The sequence below is a fragment of the Hippocampus comes genome, unplaced genomic scaffold (assembly GCF_001891065.2).
Source record: "Hippocampus comes isolate QL1 unplaced genomic scaffold, H_comes_QL1_v1.1 scaffold9, whole genome shotgun sequence".
Classification (NCBI taxonomy): Eukaryota; Metazoa; Chordata; class Actinopteri; order Syngnathiformes; family Syngnathidae; genus Hippocampus; species Hippocampus comes.
The window spans coordinates 1,575,224-1,593,294 of NW_017805275.1; the positions used below are offsets into that span (position 1 = coordinate 1,575,224).

Genomic DNA, 18,071 nt, shown 5'->3' on the forward strand with positions numbered 1-18,071 from the left:
TAACGACTATTTACCGTAAATTAACCTATAATGAAATGCATTAAAATTAAAGCAAAATTAAGACATTAAAACACATCAAATTATAATAAATAAAAATCAAACCAAAAAATTGAAAATGAATCAAATGTGTGGCATCCTTCACGTCATCTTACAATACGCACAGCATGAAAACTTACAATTATACATCCAATTGTTTTCTGCCAAATTCAAGAATTGGCATTGGCCCTAAAAAAATCCATATCGCTCGCGATCTAACATACAGTTCAGAGATATATCCATCCATCCATTTTCTAATGCTCTAATCCAAACAAGCATCGTGGGTGTGCCAGAGCCTCTCCCAGTTGTCTTTGGGCAGTATGTGGGGTACACCCTAAATTGGTTGCCAGCCAATCGCAGAGCACATAGACAAATAAACATTCGTGCTCGCAATCACGCCAAGGGACAATTCAGAGTGGTCCATTAACCTGCCATACATGTTTTTGGAATGTGGGAGGAAACCGGCGTACCTGGAGGAAACCCATGCAGGCACGGGGAGAACATGCAAACTCCACAAAAGAAGGCCAGAATCGACCCCTGCACCTCGCACTCTGAGGTGGACGTGTTAACCAGTTGAACACCATGTCGCCCTAAAAGCATACAGCATGCCTTAAAAAAAAGTCTTCATTTGCTGTTGTGATGTTCTTTTGCTTGTCCCATCTGGAATCACTACAGTGAATCACGCGCATGATTTGTTTGGCAGTTTTTATGCCAAATGCCCTTGCTGACATAACCCAACCATACTTTACTCAAGCTTGGGACTGGCAGGCAGGCATGGCTTCAGGATCTTTTTCTTGAGGTGAAAGGGGGCTTGACTGATTGAGGGAGGGGCTGGGGTGGCGGGTCAGCGGCTGAGCAAATAATCCATCCATTTTTCTAATCTGTTCATCCTCACAAGGGTCACGGGCGTGCTGGAGCCTATCCCAGCTGTATTCGGGCAGTCGGCAGGGTGAGAAAATAATCGATCAATATATTTCAGAAAATCAGATAAAATGTTGGGGTGCTTAAGAAGGATCTACGGAGATTTCTGACAGGGCCATGGGCCCCCATTAGCCTTAGTGTAGTCTCATCCCTGTGGCTGTGGCTGAATATTTTGCCACTGGCTATGAATTGAACCTGCACCATCGGTAAAAAAGGAAATCCATGACTACATAACGCATCACAAACCATTTTATATGATATACATACCTGTATATCATCCACATTTTATGTCTTTTTTAGTCTGCATGGTTTTTAAATTGCCAACAGCATGTTAGCTTATTTGCTATCTATTGTAACACCATAGTTCTTAGAATCAGAATTTGTGCTCACTGCTTTGAACAAATATTTTATTAAAAATATTAAAAAAACAAAAAAAAATAAAAAAACAATATAACATAAAGAGCACGTTTATCCTGCATGGTTTCTAAATAGAAACCAAAAAGCTATGATTGAAGATACAGAACATAAATTATCTCAAGGAACATATTACCATTACAAGCAAAACTCCAGCTGTGCGAATACACGTTCTTCACCAGTGAAGGACACACAATCAAATGTGCTCTCAGAACAATGGTAGTTATACATAACCATGGTTTTGTAATAATAAAAAAAGTAAACAAATACAATTTTTTCCAATGTATAGAAACTTATGGGACAGATATTTAGAGTGGGATTTGTGTGTCTTGCACACTGCATCCATCCAGTTTATTGTCCTCATTAGGGCCCAGCAGACTGGCCGAGAGGCAGGGCATACCCTAGACGGGTTGCCACCCAATCACAATTAACAATTTTGAGTCTTCAATACATCTTACATCAGAGTTCGGAGCATCCGGGAGGGGAAAAAAAACATACACAAGCAAGGTAAGAAAGAACCTGCAAACTACACACAGAAGGGTCAACACTGAGATGCCAACTGGGGACATCTCCACTGTGTCAGGTGTGCTCATTACGCCACCATGGTGCCCTGACCGAATTTTATGAACATTAATTTATATTGTTTTTCTGTAATATTCTACTCCATGTGGTGAATTTTGAGTTTCCATTAGCTGGAAGAAATAATCACCCAAATTACGTAAAAAGAAATCATGAAATTTCACAGTGTGCAATGAATGTATAGAGAACATAATAGGAGTTTCATTTTTGAACTACGAAAATAAGTTTTCCATGATATTTTATATATTTTTTCAATATGAGTTGAGAAACAAAACCGTTTAGGTTACTGGCATGCACAGTATGGCTTTTTGATTACCGGGGGACGCTTGTGTAAGCGCTCCACCTAGTGGTCATGTCCTTGTATCACAGCAGTCTGTAATTGCACACTTCCAACACAGAGGACACATGATTATAAGGGTCACACTTTATTCTTACATAACTGTGGTTGGGTGAGGCTCTGCAGGAAGCTTCTGGAGTTCAATATTTTATACATGAGAACAGTCTTATATGGAGACAAACTTGACTAGTATGGCTGGTATTTCGTCAGTAGCATGAAATAATTTTAATGGAAGAATATTGTTAGGATAGCAAGTTGAACACAGAAGCCAAGGAAAACACTGTCCTCTTACAAAGAGCGTTTTTTTGAATCGGTGAAATATCCAAAGTGGAACGCAATGTTTTCATTGACATTTTTATTTTTGAACATCTTTTCTTGCATTTGGCTACATAGCTTAAAACTTACAAAAAACATGGAACTGCTATTCAACTAAATGTATTGCAATCTGTTAATATTGAATCCTGTCACAATAAATTCCATTTCCCGCTCTTTGGTTTTCCTTCAAGATGTGCGTACGCCCTGTCCAAACTTCCAAGGTTTGAGGCATCATATGTTCAGTTTTTTTGTTTGTTTGTTTTACATTTGGAGTGTTTGAAATTGGGAGCTGCATTGTTTAATGTCTGCATTCTTGCAGTGCTGCGGCATCCTTTTTTTTTCGTCTACTTTATTGGCATTTACAACTCAACTGTATTTATACAGCACTCTCACAACAACCACAGCTGCAACAAGGTGCTGTACATAACAAGAATAAATAATATCAATGATCTCCTATTTTTGTTAAATTATTACACTGTATTATTTGACATGAAGTTTCTACGTTAGAATTTGAATGTGACAACATCCACCGACCACAACTTGTTCTACTAAGCATGTTTAGACAAGAGAATCTGAAGCTTTTCTCGTATTATTTAGATTTGTTTGTTGTTCTTAACTTACATGCATGTAATAATAATGTGTCAACAGGGAAGTAATAGTTGTTGGAAGGCCTCTGTCTACTAAATCCTAGAACTCACTTTTACAGGCGGGAACATTTATCAAGAGGCATGACTAGATTCAGTGCATCGCAGCACTGAGGCCATGGCGCCAGCGTCACTTGTGTCTGCTGCGGACTTGCAGAAGCGTAGGCGTCTGCTCCATGATGCGCAGCAGCAGATTATCGATGTAGTCCTCCAAATCACGGACCTGTGCCTTGACCTTCTTCAGGTCCGCCTCGCACTTCTCAAGCTGCGCCTGTTGACGCTCTGAAGCCGCCTGCTGCTTGTTCATGTCCATGTCCTGTTGCAGCAGCAAGGAGATGAGCTCCATGTTGGTGAGGTGCTCGTATAGTGCCGACCTGTCCTCCGTGGGCTCCTGTGGTGGGACGGAGGATTTGTCGGGGGGACAAGAGAGGAAGACCTGTCAAAACAATCTTCCCGCATTTCAAAATAACGCATGCAAGGTTTGGTGAACAATCCAAATTGTGTGAACATGACTTTTTCTTTTTCTACACTCTGCCCTGTGATCGACTAGCCCAAAGTCGGCTGGAATAGGCTTCACCCACAACTCTAATAAGGACAAGAGGACAAGTATTTAAAAAAAAAAAAAAAACGCCACTATGAGGCTCAATTGAAAAAATGAGCAGTAAGCGTAAGAAACAAACAAAGTAATCACAACATTTTATGTCCCACAGCATATTGATTAGAGTTAAGTATTAATAAATGCTTGCTGAGGCAATAATGTGCAGACCCACAGGCTTCCTGTGATTTATTAGGACACTTTAATCACTTCACTGTCTGGGCATCACACCAAACAATAACTCTTAGCTGCGATTTTTATGCCCTTGCTAGCAGTTACACTGCCACTCAGCTAATTCAGCTAATGTAGTATAAATACACTGAAATATTTAATATCCAAGTGGATCATTTAGGTTTTTTTTTAATCACAATAATTGGAAACAGGCTACCGGCTAATTTGATTTTTCACCTAATGAACAAAAGTGGTGAAGTTGGTTTTTGTGTTGTCCACCTACCTGAATTTTCAGTGGCTCGATTGCAGCCTGCTGGGCAGAGCGTGCCGGGCTGATTGTGGATTTAAGTTTATCCAGAACCGAACGGCTCTCCTTTTTCTCTGGTTGGCTTAAAGGTTTGACTGGATGTGGTCTGAAAGCGAAGAGGTGAGAACCACAGTGTCATTTGAACCCGGCTGCCATCTCATTTACCATTTAAAATCAGTTGATAGGGTTCTTGCTCTGACTAGCTCTAATTTAAAGCCCAGTTGGTTTAGTGGTGAAAATGTGTGTCAGATTTCAAACAAAAACAGTACTGTTCATGGTTTTAATTTTTATACATAGTAAGTTGTCAATGTTAGTCACTGGAAGTGTACGATAAGAAAACGCTACAAATACAGTCCAATGTAGTCATAAAAACTGCATCTTATCTGACGAAAGAAAATAATCAGAGAAGCAAAACTGAACACTAAGGGCCGAATTCACAAAGAATGACCTGCGGCTGCTAACAGCACCTTCAATTGTACTTTATTTGCACCAGCAGTTTACTCCATATTATTGTAACGTCCTATTCACATCCTGTGCAAATGACATATGAATGCAAAGATGCCCACAGTTATATAGCTGAGTGCAGTCCGCCCCTGATCAGCCATACATGGCAAAACAGAAGTGCTTTGCACCAAAAACACCTTGACAGAGAAAGATGAATGATCAGAACTCCCGGCAAGAAAAACAACAGTTCCTTCTAAATATTCACTCATGACCACCCCTGGCAGTGGAACCGCCCTTGACCAAATTGTGGCCCCATGCAAGCTTTTATTTTGGAGTACCCCTAACATTTCATGCTCTGAAAAAAACATTGTTGACTTGAGTGGACATCACAGCGTTCATGTATGACATGCAAAGAACGCCTTGTACATGTTGGGGCTCAGATGTTGGAGGTCGTAATGCATCCTCTCGGGCAAAATGTGGTCCCCCACAGCAGATGGGGACCTATGCACAGTGCATGATCTGCGTGTCAGGAGGGGCAGCTCTGCCTGGCATGACGGTGCCTTCTTGCTCCCACTGTCATGATCAGGCTAGAGGAGTGGCAAGTTTGCACCAGCTTTCTTTGGACGCTATTTGCTTCACTCACTGCATGCAGCTATTAGCACTGGTGTTAGTGAATTAGACATTGTTTATCTGCACGCATAGAGTTGGGCAATTTTTCTGCCAAATACATGCGTATTTCCTCATTTAAATACACACGAATAACACTGGCGCTGCCAGACACATTTTGCTTGGGAGCGTACTTCGTGAAGCATTTTACCATGTGCGCATGGTTTGTAAATCAGACGCTATCCGTAGGTGCATTTTTATCGGTTAGTGCCACGCAGTCCTTTAGTGAATTCATCTCTGAGTTCATTCAGGTCTAACAGTCAGATGAACTATTTAGTGCTGTCAAGCGATTAAAAAAAAAAAAGTGAGACTAATTAATTATGATCTGTAATTAAGTGATCTAATTAATCTATATTTTAATCTCATCTAAAAAGTGATGAGAAAACCCCTATTTTCATTTTTAATTCATTACTGTATTATTGAGGCAGATCAAAAGACAAAAAAGTGGCATTATAAAGTCTTTCATTGTTTGTAAACAGACTTGAACAGATGCAGTCCTAGCCATTCACTTGCTGCTGTAGTTGAGACTAGTCCCAAGTCCTACCTGCAACCTTTAGTTTCGACCACCAGGGAGAAAATCACCGTTTTATTTGTTTTTGTAAATCTCCAAATATTTACAAAATAAAAATAAAAGTGGAACATCAGGTCCATAAAAAGTGCTTAGGCTAACATAGCAAAAACAGAAAGAATTTTTTTCTGAGCAATACAAGTACTCAACACTGAACTTGCTTTGGATAATAAAAAATAAATAAGAGACCCTTAAATCCCAGTGCTGTAAGTTAGCACTTCAGAAATAACGCTGTTCATCATGAGAAAATAAAGTGCTGAAATAAACATCAACCATTTCTGGTAGTCTACAGAGGACACATCAACTATGCCCCGTACGTGGGGTGTTCTCGAGTTTAGTTTGGTGAAGAGCTTTGCTTTAGCTCGCTATATTGCTAACGCTTTCGGTGCTAACGTTAGCTGCGGATGCACTCGCGACTGGGTGCTTTGCATTAATGTGGGAGGCTAAACTTGAGCTGCTTCGGTGGTCAGCAAACCCCTTCTTACAAATTAGGCACAACACTCTACTTTTATCAATAGTGCCGTCAGGGCATTTTTGAAAAGTAAATTTTCCATTCATCGTGCCAAAAACTCTTTTTCACCTCTCCTCTCGTCATCACTGCTGACTTAGCCCGCCCAACTCAAATGGGAGCCAATCATCTTATGCTAAACAAGAGACAGACATCATGAAATTTTACCAAGCATCTTTCTTCACTCCTAATTCATATTAGTGGCAGCATTCAGAAGCTTCTTCTACATTTGATAGTTTATTACAGACATAACTAAATTATCCGCAGATGACTTGATATAAACAAATGTGGAAGCTGATCTACTAACTGGGCTCAAGCAGAACTGCATCTTTATCAAAGCTGGGATGAATTGCGATGGCTCATTTTGTGTCATTAAATTGCACACTCTAAAGGTAGGTGCTTGAGGTGTAACAAAAAAAACGATTCTTGAACGGGAAAATCAGTTTTGATTTGACGAAATGGTCAAATCATTACATTTTAAAACTGTTGCATCCGTGAATCAATGCTCACTCCATGTATCGAGATACGTATCGAATTGTCTTTTATGAGAGATGTACACAAGACATATATTGGTTTGACGTTGATGATGATTTGTTGTTTCTTTGAATTTAATTCACTTTAATAGTTTGGGCTTTGGAGGGCATTTAATGTTGTTTCAGATCAACAAACATGACAAAAGCTATAGCCTTACTATATTGAATCGAATTGTAATCCCAATTGATAGAACCAAATTGAAATGTTAACATCCTTGAATCGTACCATATCCTATGTATTACGAATTGCATAGAAATCATTAGAATCGTCTGTGGTGGAGAGATGCACACCCTTCACAGGTTCAAACCGGCACGCAAAGCGGTACAAGAGCTGCACGGAAAAAAATGACAGGTGGAAACAAAGAAAAAAATATATCATGACATATTGTCTATTTAGCAATACAATTTTGGAGCTTCTGAATGATTTTAGAACAGACTTATAGTCAGTCACAAGAAGGAGTCATGCCATATCACTTATGACAAAACTCCTTTCAACTCCACATTTCCTTGCAAAGGGGTCATTTGGGATAGTTCACTGTGACAATTGGTGCTGTCCTTTCACTGAGCCATTTTCTGAGCATTTTAAATGCAATATTATGCAGGATGGACAAATGGAGCGAGTTAAATCAAACAAAATATGGCTTTTATGCACTAGCTGCTTCCTCAAAATTATCTGAGCTATGGATTTCTTGTCTGTAAGTGTAGCAATATGCTTTTGTTGTTGTTGTTGTTGGTGGTGGTGTTTTTGTCTGACAAACATTTCCAATTGCAGAGCTTCTAATTACATTTTGTGCTCAGGCTGCTCTCCCAAATGTTCAATGGTGAAACCCAACAGTGCTACCCAAAGGGCAATATCCTCTTTTACACTTGTTGCCAAGCGCACACAATCAGTAGAATAGGAAGTAGAGCATGCAATTTTGTGCCCACTATTTGGAATCTTAGAAAATCAGGTCCATTGTGTGGGGAAAAGGCCAAACTATTGGGGGTTACAGTTGGAAATTCTAATTTGGCCACCTAATTGGCATATGCAACATGACAACAGAAAAAGACAGTGTGAAATGGGAAACTCTGTCCAACAAATAAAACAGGCTATTAGCTGCATTAGCTGCCGTTTCGGTATGCGTAATGGTTCAGGTTTTCATTAAATCCAAACAGATCCAGGATTGGTTATGGGTCATTTAACTCTAAATGAAAGAATGTGTACATTATAAAAAAGAAAAATAAGTGAACGTACCAATCAGACCTGCAGTGTAATGCGGCCTGAGGGAGTGAAAACATGAGATGACACAACATAAATGTGAAGAGCAGTGCACAGCAACCAGCAGAACTCAAATAAGCCAGGCAGGCAAACAGCAGGGGTGCGGGGAGCAGAACGACAAATTTAACATAAATTATCTTTGCCTTGAGTGAGTGCCTGCCTGAGTGTAGGGAGGAAGTGAGTGTATTTCCTAGTGTGAGGACTCTCACCTGCTCTCCTGGTGGGGCAGGTTGCAAGCTGGCCGAGTCTCCTCAGTCAAAAGTGAGTGCCATGCATCGAGCGGGGGCTGATCAATGGTAAATGTACTACAGTTGGGGGTGGAGGAGGAGGTAGTTGTGTAGGGGGCCACAATCAGAGACCTACTGGTTTCAGTGCTTTGCAACCCCGTGCTTGAGGGGCATGTGACGGGGCAACAGGAAGGGGGAATGGGGAGGTCAGCAGCCGTGAGAGAACATCGGTGCTTCGACTTTGGAGGACTTCTTAAATGAGGGGCGACTTTGGCGTGAAGGACTTCAAAAGTGATCTCAGAGGAGTTTTCTGTCATATAATCCTCTAAAAGAAGGAACGAGTCGTTCAAAGGTATTGGTGACTGGTTGTTCAAAGAGCAATTCGAGTCCGAGACATTATCTTCATTGCTATCCGATGCCAGATTGGATGATGGAGCTGGTTTGTTTGGTTGATAAGACGACGGACCTTCATTGATGATGGAAGAGTGTTGACCAAGATCAGTCCGGCTTGGACTGTCAGTGTTGTTCAGTCTTGAAAATCCTTTGGGTCGAACACGTGCGCTAGCCACGCGTGGAAACAATTCTCTGTCAGGGTTCCCATTGTCATCACAGTCAATTTTTATCCCTTTTAAAGCATCATCATGTCTCTTTTTATCCTCACGGAGCTCAATCCCGAGATCAGATTGATTAGCTTCAGCTTGCTCCTGAGTTTCACCGGTGCTATCGTTGTTGGCCTCAAATGGAAAATCCTGGTTGCACGTTTTATTGGACAACATAGTTCTTTCTAAAGATGAGTCCTTTTCTGTGTCTTTAAGTGTGTTAGCATCTTTAGGTGAAACCACCTCGTGATAAATACCTGTTTTAGAATCTTTTGACAGCTGAGCACCGATCCTACTTAAGCTGCTGAGACCTTTGACATCATCAACTGCCTCTGACTGGGAAGATCCATCAGAATCTATAAAGCTGAAATCTGAATTGCTCACATTCATGTTCAGATCTCCTAAGTTTAGCGAGAAAGTCACGTTATTGTTCATGCCCGTGGTTGGACTTACGGTAGAAGATTCAGTCGATTCTATCAGAGCGGGAGTCCGATCAGTCTTTAACTCGGACATTGAGAGGGAATTGTGTGACTTTTTCAAAAGGTCAACAACAGAAGTCTCGCACTCTTGAACATTCCCAAGTCCTGTGTTGTTATTAACATGTAAAGTGGGTTGTCTAACGTTTCCCCTGCAAACCCGCCCATACAAGTCCTGTTCAAACAGCATGCCCCCCCAGAAGTCATCGGTATCTTCCAAGGGTTCATACTTTTTGAGAGTCTCTTCGGACGTAAATCCCGGGGAAGGGATGATCCCGTAAAGTCTAGACTTAACGTTAAGGGAATCCGAAGTCTCGCTGTCTGGTGATACACTTGATGCTGGTCGTTTACACTCTGACTCTCTTCCATACTGTAGTGAGGCCACTCCAGTCTGGGAGAGTAGGGAGGCTTCTTTATGGACTGCCAGCTCTTGGCCTCTGTGGAGCCAGCCATCAGAGTATATTTCATTCGTCAAAGTTCTTACCGGTCTCCTTGGCGGTAATGGTGGAGGCTCCTCCTGTGATCTTTGTCGCTCTTTTAAGAGATATCCGGTATTTAAATTTGCTTCATGATAACTGCACCTCTGGCTGGATGCTAGGGTACTTTCCAGTTGCATATGAGTGGGATTTCCATTGGGTGAGTTGAGCCTGTTTGAAGCAAACATGTCAAATGAGTCTTCCCAGTCCTGTATGCTCATCATCATGGGTCGACTACTTGAACGTTTGGAAGTTTCTGGTAAAAACTCAGGGAGCGATACCTGTCTAGCGACAGGCCTAGGACGCTCCCTCTTGATGGAAGGTATATTGGCAGCGCTTTGAGAAGGACTGGTTGTTCCCTGACCGGAGTGCTGAGAAGAGTAAAGGAACGTTGAGGAGCTATGTGTCGATAGAGGGGACCTCTGGAGCTCTTCAAAGAAGGGGTTGGAGGGGGAAATGGGGGTGGGTGGAGGGGTGAGGGGATGTGTGTGATTTTGGTCAATGGGGAGGGAGTCTGTGGACGGGGAACCGTGAGAGCCTACAGAAACATGAGGAGGGATGGGAGGTGATCTAGCTGTGGTGCTTTCTAGCTTAGGAGAAACTTCCAGCCTGTAGAGGAAAAGAGGGCACAGTGGTCCTCTTAGTTCAGATTCCCAACCATGTTTCTCACACATACAGTCACCAATATACTGTATTAGCTGATATTCCACAACTAAGTGGGACTTAAGAGACTTATAGACACAAATGTGGCCAAATGATAACATTACGATAACGGTGAGCGAGGTGTGAAATTAAACTCAAAAGAAGCAAAGTAAACTTGCAAAAGAATCAAGCATAAAGAAAACATCAACCGTAGCCATTTGCGCAAGCTTATATCAATATGGGTGCAGGTGAAAATTATGTTGATTAGGTGGCATCATCATCTTGAAATGGAGAGAAGCATGAGCGGCCTTAGTCCTGTTTTCAAACGATGTACAACTCAAGCGACATGACACGTGAACAGGGGCAAGCCAGAGGCTTGCAAATAACGCAATGATGGGAAACCAGACGTCCCCGTTGACTCACCTTGGTTTGTTTTGGGAGTCTGTGGAGCTGAACCAGCCTCTCAGCCTCCCTTCAGAGGTGGAAGCAGCCTGGCTACTGTCTGGCTTTGCTGGTACAGAATCACTCCTACCTGCAGAGAATAAGGTCTTTCTCAGCTTCCACCCTTTGTCGGAAGAATCAGCAGCAGAGGGCTTTGCCGCCTGCTCAGAATGTCCTCTAGTCTCTGCTGGAGGAGTTTCCTTTTCTTCCTCCTTTCCCTCTTTCTTCATCTTGTCAAAGGACCAGCGTCGCCCCTCTGCCAAAGTACCTTTGTCCTCGCTTCGCTTGGGGAGATTCTGTAGGGAACGAGACAGCGGGGAGCATTTCTCCAACAAGACCAATTTGGATGGCAGGGCTCCGGCGCTCTTTGGGATCGACGGCTCAGAGTCATACACATGGCTGCCATTTATGCACACGGAAGATTTGGACTGACTAATGCTCTGCTGGCATCTGACAGACTCCATGTTGGGATTTGTCCGAGGGTCAGACTCTGTTATTTTACTAGCTTCATCGCTGAAGGCTCGTTTGTGTGTCAGAATGTTAGCGGCGTTCCGACTGGTGAGCACTGCGGAGAGGGGAACAAATGTGGATTTACAATCACGCGGACCATTCTTCGACTTTAGATAGATTTAGAGAGACTATTTTTATTATTGTAGTTGTATAGCTTGTGCTGCTTCCTCAAAACTTGAATGGGTTAAGAAGACCTATGCTACATGCTAATCGTTGTAAGAAAATAAGCCAAATAACCAGTGAGCAGATAATTATCAAATCAAATTTAGTAAAACAAGGCATGCTTTAAGAAGTTTGCCTTTCTGTTCCATGCTTATGCCTTTCTGTGCTAGTCACTAATGTTTGAAGGTAGCCAGGCACACTAGCTTTTTAGGCAAAACAGCTAAAAATAAGGAAACAACTACATATATAAAATCAAAAGACAACCACACTTTTAATATCCATCCAATCATCCATGCATCCATTTTCTAATCTGCTTATCCTCAAAAAGGTCACGGGCGTGTTTGAGTCTATCCCAGCTGTCTTCGGACAGTAGACGGGTCCCGACTAAACTGGTTGCCAGCCAATGGCAGACACTTTTAATAATTACTTGATATATATTTAATATTGAAGATTTATTGGATCCACCAAAATAAATAAAAATCCAGATTGATTAGTTGCTGCATGAGATTCCCAAAAGGAGGTGCTCAAGAAAAGTGTAATAGCCGTCTAGTGTGCACAACGCAGTATATTTTTCTAGAAATGTTAACTTTTGACTGAGAATGAAACAATTGAATGAAACTAACTGTAGTATAGACCCACAAGGAATGCAGGAGACTAGACTTGAACCCCGAACCTCAAATGTATTACCCGAGTGTGAGCTAATTTTTGAATTACATTTTATAGGGTGTGTGTGGAGAGGTGTGTCAGAATTTTGAAGGGGGTGCGTGGCATACGAGGCTTGCAAAAGGCTTCCTTCGTGATAACCAGTATGACGATTTTATGTCAGAAAATGTCACACGCTACCTGTTTTAGTCAGATCTCTGTCTCCATAGTGGGGGTCCACTCGTGTGACGGTGGTGTAGATGGGTGAGCTGGGGAGATCAGAGAGCAGGCCGAGAGCGGGCGGAGGACCTGGGGTGTCGCTTGCCATGGAGGAGGTGCTACTCTCGGAGGCCAGCGACGAACACGACCTGGTGTCAGACGACTTTCTCAGTTTCCCTTTGAAGAAATCTTTCATCACACTCCTCTTTTCCTCCGTTGCCTCCACGTCTTGCCCATGGGCGGCGCCCCCACTTTCGTCGCCTAACGACTGCCCTGGGGTCGTCGACAGGGCGGCATAGCGGCCTGGCACGATGGCCGAGGACGACTCCACGTCGGGGCGCTTCCTCCCCGTCACGCGATCCTTGAGTTTGCCGAAAGCGGAGCGACGCCCGTCCTTGGCGGTGAGGTCAAACATGCTGGCTGTCATGTTATTGCGGGTGAACTGCACCGTCAGTTGCAATTCGCCACGCTCCTTCGGCTTTCGGCCCGCCTTCGAGTGCAGCTTGAACCACCTGGGGTCATCAGACAGAGAACACAGCGACACTTTTGCTTCATCTTCATCATCTCATCCACATTTATAGCATGATAAATCGAACAGCTTCCACTCTTCTGGGAAGACCTGCGACAAGATGTGTTCATTTCTGACATTACAGGTGTTTGATAAGCCAAGCATGGCTTGATCAAGTCTCAAGGTTCCTCTTTTTGGTTTCTCCTTTGTGTGCTGGGAACAGAAAATTGCATCGACCAAACTATTCCAACAAAGGCATCTATTGTTAAAAATTATGTATGTAAAATAAAATAAAATGAAAAATTGAGTTTAAAGGAGCCCGAAGGAGTTTAGTCCAAAACCAGGGCTGCCTAAGTCATGTCCTCGAGAGCCCTATGAAGCCTGTTATAGATCAGGATCCTAATCAGGCTTCTGCAAAGCTTTATGAGGAGCTGATCATTTGAATCAGGCATGTTGGAGGACGAAGACACCGAAAACAGGCTGGATAGGTGCTCTCGAGGACCTGACTTGGACAGGCCTGGACAAGGGATAGATTAGCTTTGATCGATAGGTGCATGCCAGTAAGTAACTAACTAGAACTTCTAACTGGACAGTCCAAGATGATGATTTAGTAGTATTATATTTAATAGGAAGGGGGTGTCATTGGGATTCCGGTGCCAGTGGACAGTTTCTATGAAACCGATAAATGAATGCATCCTCACATTTACCTTCATTGGGCCCATGTGTCACCCCTCTGAAAAGTTCTTTTAAAATTGTATTGTATATTTTCTGTTAGACCTGTATCTGTCCGATTTCCCTCATTCATTCAATAGGAAAAGGGCATTTTGGTCTCAATATTCCATCAGAATACTTTAAAATGGTAAGAAATGTTGCCGTAGTGTTATTGGTACAAATCTGAGACCTTTTGATGATCCACAGAGAATGGCTGCATTTAAAAAAGTCATTCAAAACAACACAGCTTGTTTTCACTTTTGAACAATGTTGTACTTTTACATTTTGCTTTGGAAGTTTTTAACATTTGCATGTAGCACAGCATGCACCATACATCATAAATAAACTTTGCTTACCTATTTCGCATTTAGCACCAGAACAAAATGAACAACAACAAAAAGATTGATTTCCTTTTGGAAATGCCGCCGGTATATTACATAATCCGCCAATATCGCTGGAGAGCTTGTGCTCAGAGTGTGACCGCTGACTTTGACAAACAAAAACTTTACAAGCGTCACAGCATCACCCGATATCTGAGGCATGACTGCACTTTAAAACTTGAAGCATGTAGACCAAAGACATTGCTCGTTCTGCCTCTTAAATCCTTGGAGTCCACAAGTGAACATGTTTTTCTGACGCGCAGGAATTCCGAGCGCATGTTCCGTAGCATCTGCGGACACTAGTGAGGGGCGAGCGGTGGAGCCGCAATTGAAGCCAGATGTGCTGCGATGGTGGAAATGTTTCACATCACACCAGTGTTGTTACGTCACCTCTCCCAAAACACTATTCCTCCAAAAGAGAGATTAGAGAAAGGATTTGAAAGTTTTGACACATTTACTTCATTTGTGAAGATAGTTTAGAAGTCACATAATTTGACCAACTGAAAAACGTTTGAGTGTAATGGTCCATGCTTGCGTGGCTGAGATATGAAAATGATTTGTCATGAAATGTTACATTATGCCCTGGCCTAAAACGCTCTCAAGCCAGTTAAAGAAGCTATGAGGAATTTGATCCAAATGTGTTAGGCTTACTCTTCACTGCACCACCTCCTACATCAGAATCTGAACACAAACTGAAAACCTGTCCTCTTCACGATCATCTTCAGCGTACTTACACTCAAACCACTCTGGGGTGTTCAAAAAAAATGTTGGTCACCTATTTCAACAACATGACAAACGGCTATCGGTTATGAAGCAGTTAAGTTGTACACCACTGCAATAATAACATGAGCTTTGTGGATTGTGCAACTGGTCATAAAGGGATACAGTACTGTCAACAGTGGTACTATATCACTTAGGTGGAAAATATCAAGGCATCACCGTGTGCAAACAAATGGGGACTAACTCTTGAGTTGGTGCGTAGGGGCTACAAAGGCCAAGGACAATCCACTGATGAATCTCCCTTCGTTGCCATTGTTCGGAGGTTTACGACCTGCAGTGTCAGAGACAGCGGTGCAATAAGTGTCCGTTTCTGTCCCGACAATTGACAGCAAGGTAAAAAGGACTAATTACTGACTCAGAGGTGACGCTAGCGCCTTTTCCAAAGGGCCGTGATTCATGGATACATTACCGAGCAGTAAAAGTCAAGTGTCAAGGATACAAAAAAAATAGAAGCTTTGTTCGAGCCACCAATGTGTTGAGCTATTGTAACCCTCAAGGTAGGGTTTAAGCCGTCTTTCTTTGTGGAGATTTGAAAGTATCCCAGAGGACGACTTAGTGGATGAAGAGTGGGTAACCGTAACTCAGTCTGTAAGTAACTTGCTTTAAATTATCCAACTGTGTAGTTGAATAGCTACAAAGAAATAGTTTACCTGATACAGAACAAAAATGAAAATTGGGATTTTGTTGCTGTGAGAAGTGCTGACCGATTCATGAGCAAGGCACTGAAACCCAAGTGAGGCCACCTGGAGCCCCCACCCCGTTGACCCACCGTTTGCACATCCCTGTATACTGTCAACCTTTTAACACTCACACTGATGGGCAATTTTGAGTTGTGAATGAACCTAGCAAACATGTTTTTGGAATGCGTGAGACAGCCGGACTATTTGAGAGAAAACCAACCCAAATGTGGAGAGACTATCGAAAATTCCACAGTTTCAATCAATAATTGAACCCTGCTGCCCTGTCTGTGAGGCAGGTGTGCCAACCTCTTCTCCCCACTTTGTTAAACACTGTTCATAAACTATCGGAAAATGTTCTTGAAAATGTGATTCTCAAAGTGTAGTATGCAGGCTCCCTCTTGTGGTATGATGAATAATTACTGGATTAGTACTGCTCAGTTGTCGTTAACTTTAGGCACGGCACCGGGATTTTGTCTTTCCTGGAGTTTGGTTGGGCACCCCTCCCATAAAATAAGGAAAGTATCAGCCCGATACCGATACAATATCGGTTTCGGCCAAAACCAGCTTAATTTTATGGTCTAAAATAGGGATGTGTGAGTGCGGTATCAGTACTAACCCATCCCTATTTTCTACCTTTTTGTAGCATTGTAGATCATTATTGTGAGAAATCATTGCCATGATCGGGTCCTTCACATAGCTCTTCCCATTAATCCGTGCAAAAGAAGTCGCTTTCAAAGATTGTTGCGCTTTGGTGTAAGGCAGGGGTGTCAAACTCATTTCTGTCACAGGCCAATTTGGAGTTACGTCTTCCCTCGGATGGCCATTATAAATGTTGAATTGTCTCATCGTATTATTACTTGTACACAACAAATTGATGGATCACTAGTTTTGAAATCAGTCAATTATAATAGTTTGCTTAATTATTGTTCAAGTGAGTGGAAACAGGGTAACAACATGATTGCAAAATCTCAATGTTATTCATTGCACATGACAATTTGACATCGGTACAGATTTTGGCAAGGATCATGGAACTTGACACACATGATTTGCTTTCGCGGGCCACGTAAAATGTCGTGGCGGGCCGGATCTGGCCTCCGGGCCTTGAGTTTGACACCTGTAATATAAGGGCTGCAAAATATCACATTGTAAGCGTGAATCTACAAGTGAGCAAGATCTTCATCGAGGGGCCTTTTGTCAGGAAACCACGTGACACTGTTTAAACACTTACTGGTCTCTGGGGCACGCGCCTTCCCGAAACAAGCGATCCAGCGGGATGACTGTCTGGCCCAGAAACACATCAAGTCCAATCAGGACTCTGTGCATGATGGTGAGCACCAGGTCGGCGCTGCCGGGAGGGTAGGCTCCTCGGCCGCCTCCACCTCCAATCTCCTCCTCCAGGATGCCCGGGAGGAGCTCAAAGCAGCACTCCTCGGACCACACGGGCACCTCGGCCTTGTCAACAAGGCCCGTAGTGTACTTGTCCTTGCCCACCTGGACCACCGCGTACAGGTAGCGGCTGCCATGCTTACTCTTCGTCCTCAGTCCTCTGGCGCAGAGCACGGTGACATTGACGTGCGTGGGCACCCACCGCTGCTCGTCGTCCAGGTCGATGAGCGACATCATCTTGGACCGCTGCTTTCGGGTGTCACTTGTCAGAGTGCGCGGCGTTTCGGACCGGCCAGTGTGCACGACACGTCCATCCCGGAACAATACTAGCAGGCCAGCCAAACACGCCGCGCTGAAGAAAGAAACGGCGCAGATCTGTTAAAGCTGCAGAAGAATTAGCCACCCATAAATCCGCACCCCCCCGACCCCTAAAATAAAATGGCACTGTACTGTACCGGAATGTCAACACATGCTGAAGTTGTTCTGGGCGGAACCATCACGGTCACATGATCATCACCATTGAAAAAGGGGCGAAAAAAATCCTATCTATGAAGACCACGTGCGACGTATGTGCGGCTCCATCATCACGTCGCGGTCATGACGATGCAACAACAACATGCCATAAAAGAGAGAAACAAACGAATCGGACGATGACGTCACGCACGTGGAACCTGGTGGAATTCTATTATTTTATATGCTGCCGCATACTGACACCTTATTCGTCATCTGTGTCGCTCTGACGTCCTCTAGTGGAGGCGAGGATGAAATGGACAAAAACAGCCAATCTCATTTACATTATACAGGACAGTGCAAAATTGCCAATTTGCCTCAATGATCGATATCAACCTTGAGAGAGACATAAATAAATATGTGGACATACATTTTATTTTTTACTGATGACTATTATTTGATAATCTATGCACTAAAATCTACGTA

The 18,071-nt window shown here is 42.9% G+C and overlaps 1 protein-coding gene across 2 annotated transcripts; it reads right to left on the reverse strand.

Annotated features, from left to right (window-relative positions):
• Positions 1-2,356: 2,356 nt before the first annotated feature.
• rab11fip5b (RAB11 family interacting protein 5b (class I)) lies at positions 2,357-18,020 on the reverse strand. Of its 2 annotated transcripts, XM_019870081.1 has the most exons (7): positions 17,591-18,020; positions 16,978-17,487; positions 12,673-13,202; positions 11,140-11,722; positions 8,506-10,683; positions 4,296-4,425; positions 2,357-3,637 (listed from the first exon to the last, which is right to left on the reverse strand). In XM_019870081.1, the coding sequence occupies exons 2-7, from the start codon at positions 17,370-17,372 to the stop codon at positions 3,377-3,379; spliced, it is 4,077 nt and encodes a 1,358-aa protein (XP_019725640.1). In that variant the 5' UTR covers positions 17,373-17,487; positions 17,591-18,020; the 3' UTR covers positions 2,357-3,376. The 2 variants fall into 2 exon arrangements, with proteins under 2 accessions (XP_019725640.1, XP_019725639.1); XM_019870080.1 differs by lacking the exon at positions 17,591-18,020 and having other exon boundaries at positions 16,978-17,573.
• Between the last annotated feature and the right edge of the window lie 51 nt (positions 18,021-18,071).

Excerpts from the sequence above, each read along its gene's own strand:
- rab11fip5b (XM_019870081.1), bottom strand. The coding sequence starts at position 17,372 with ATGATGTCGCTCATCGACCTGGACGACGAGCAGCGGTGGGTGCCCACG. Across the intron at positions 4,426-8,505 it reads CTGCCCCACCAGGAGAGCAG|ACCACATCCAGTCAAACCTT; the intron begins GTGAGAGTCCTC and ends CTTCGCTTTCAG. Across the intron at positions 3,638-4,295 it reads TCGAGCCACTGAAAATTCAG|GAGCCCACGGAGGACAGGTC; the intron begins GTAGGTGGACAA and ends GTCCCACCACAG.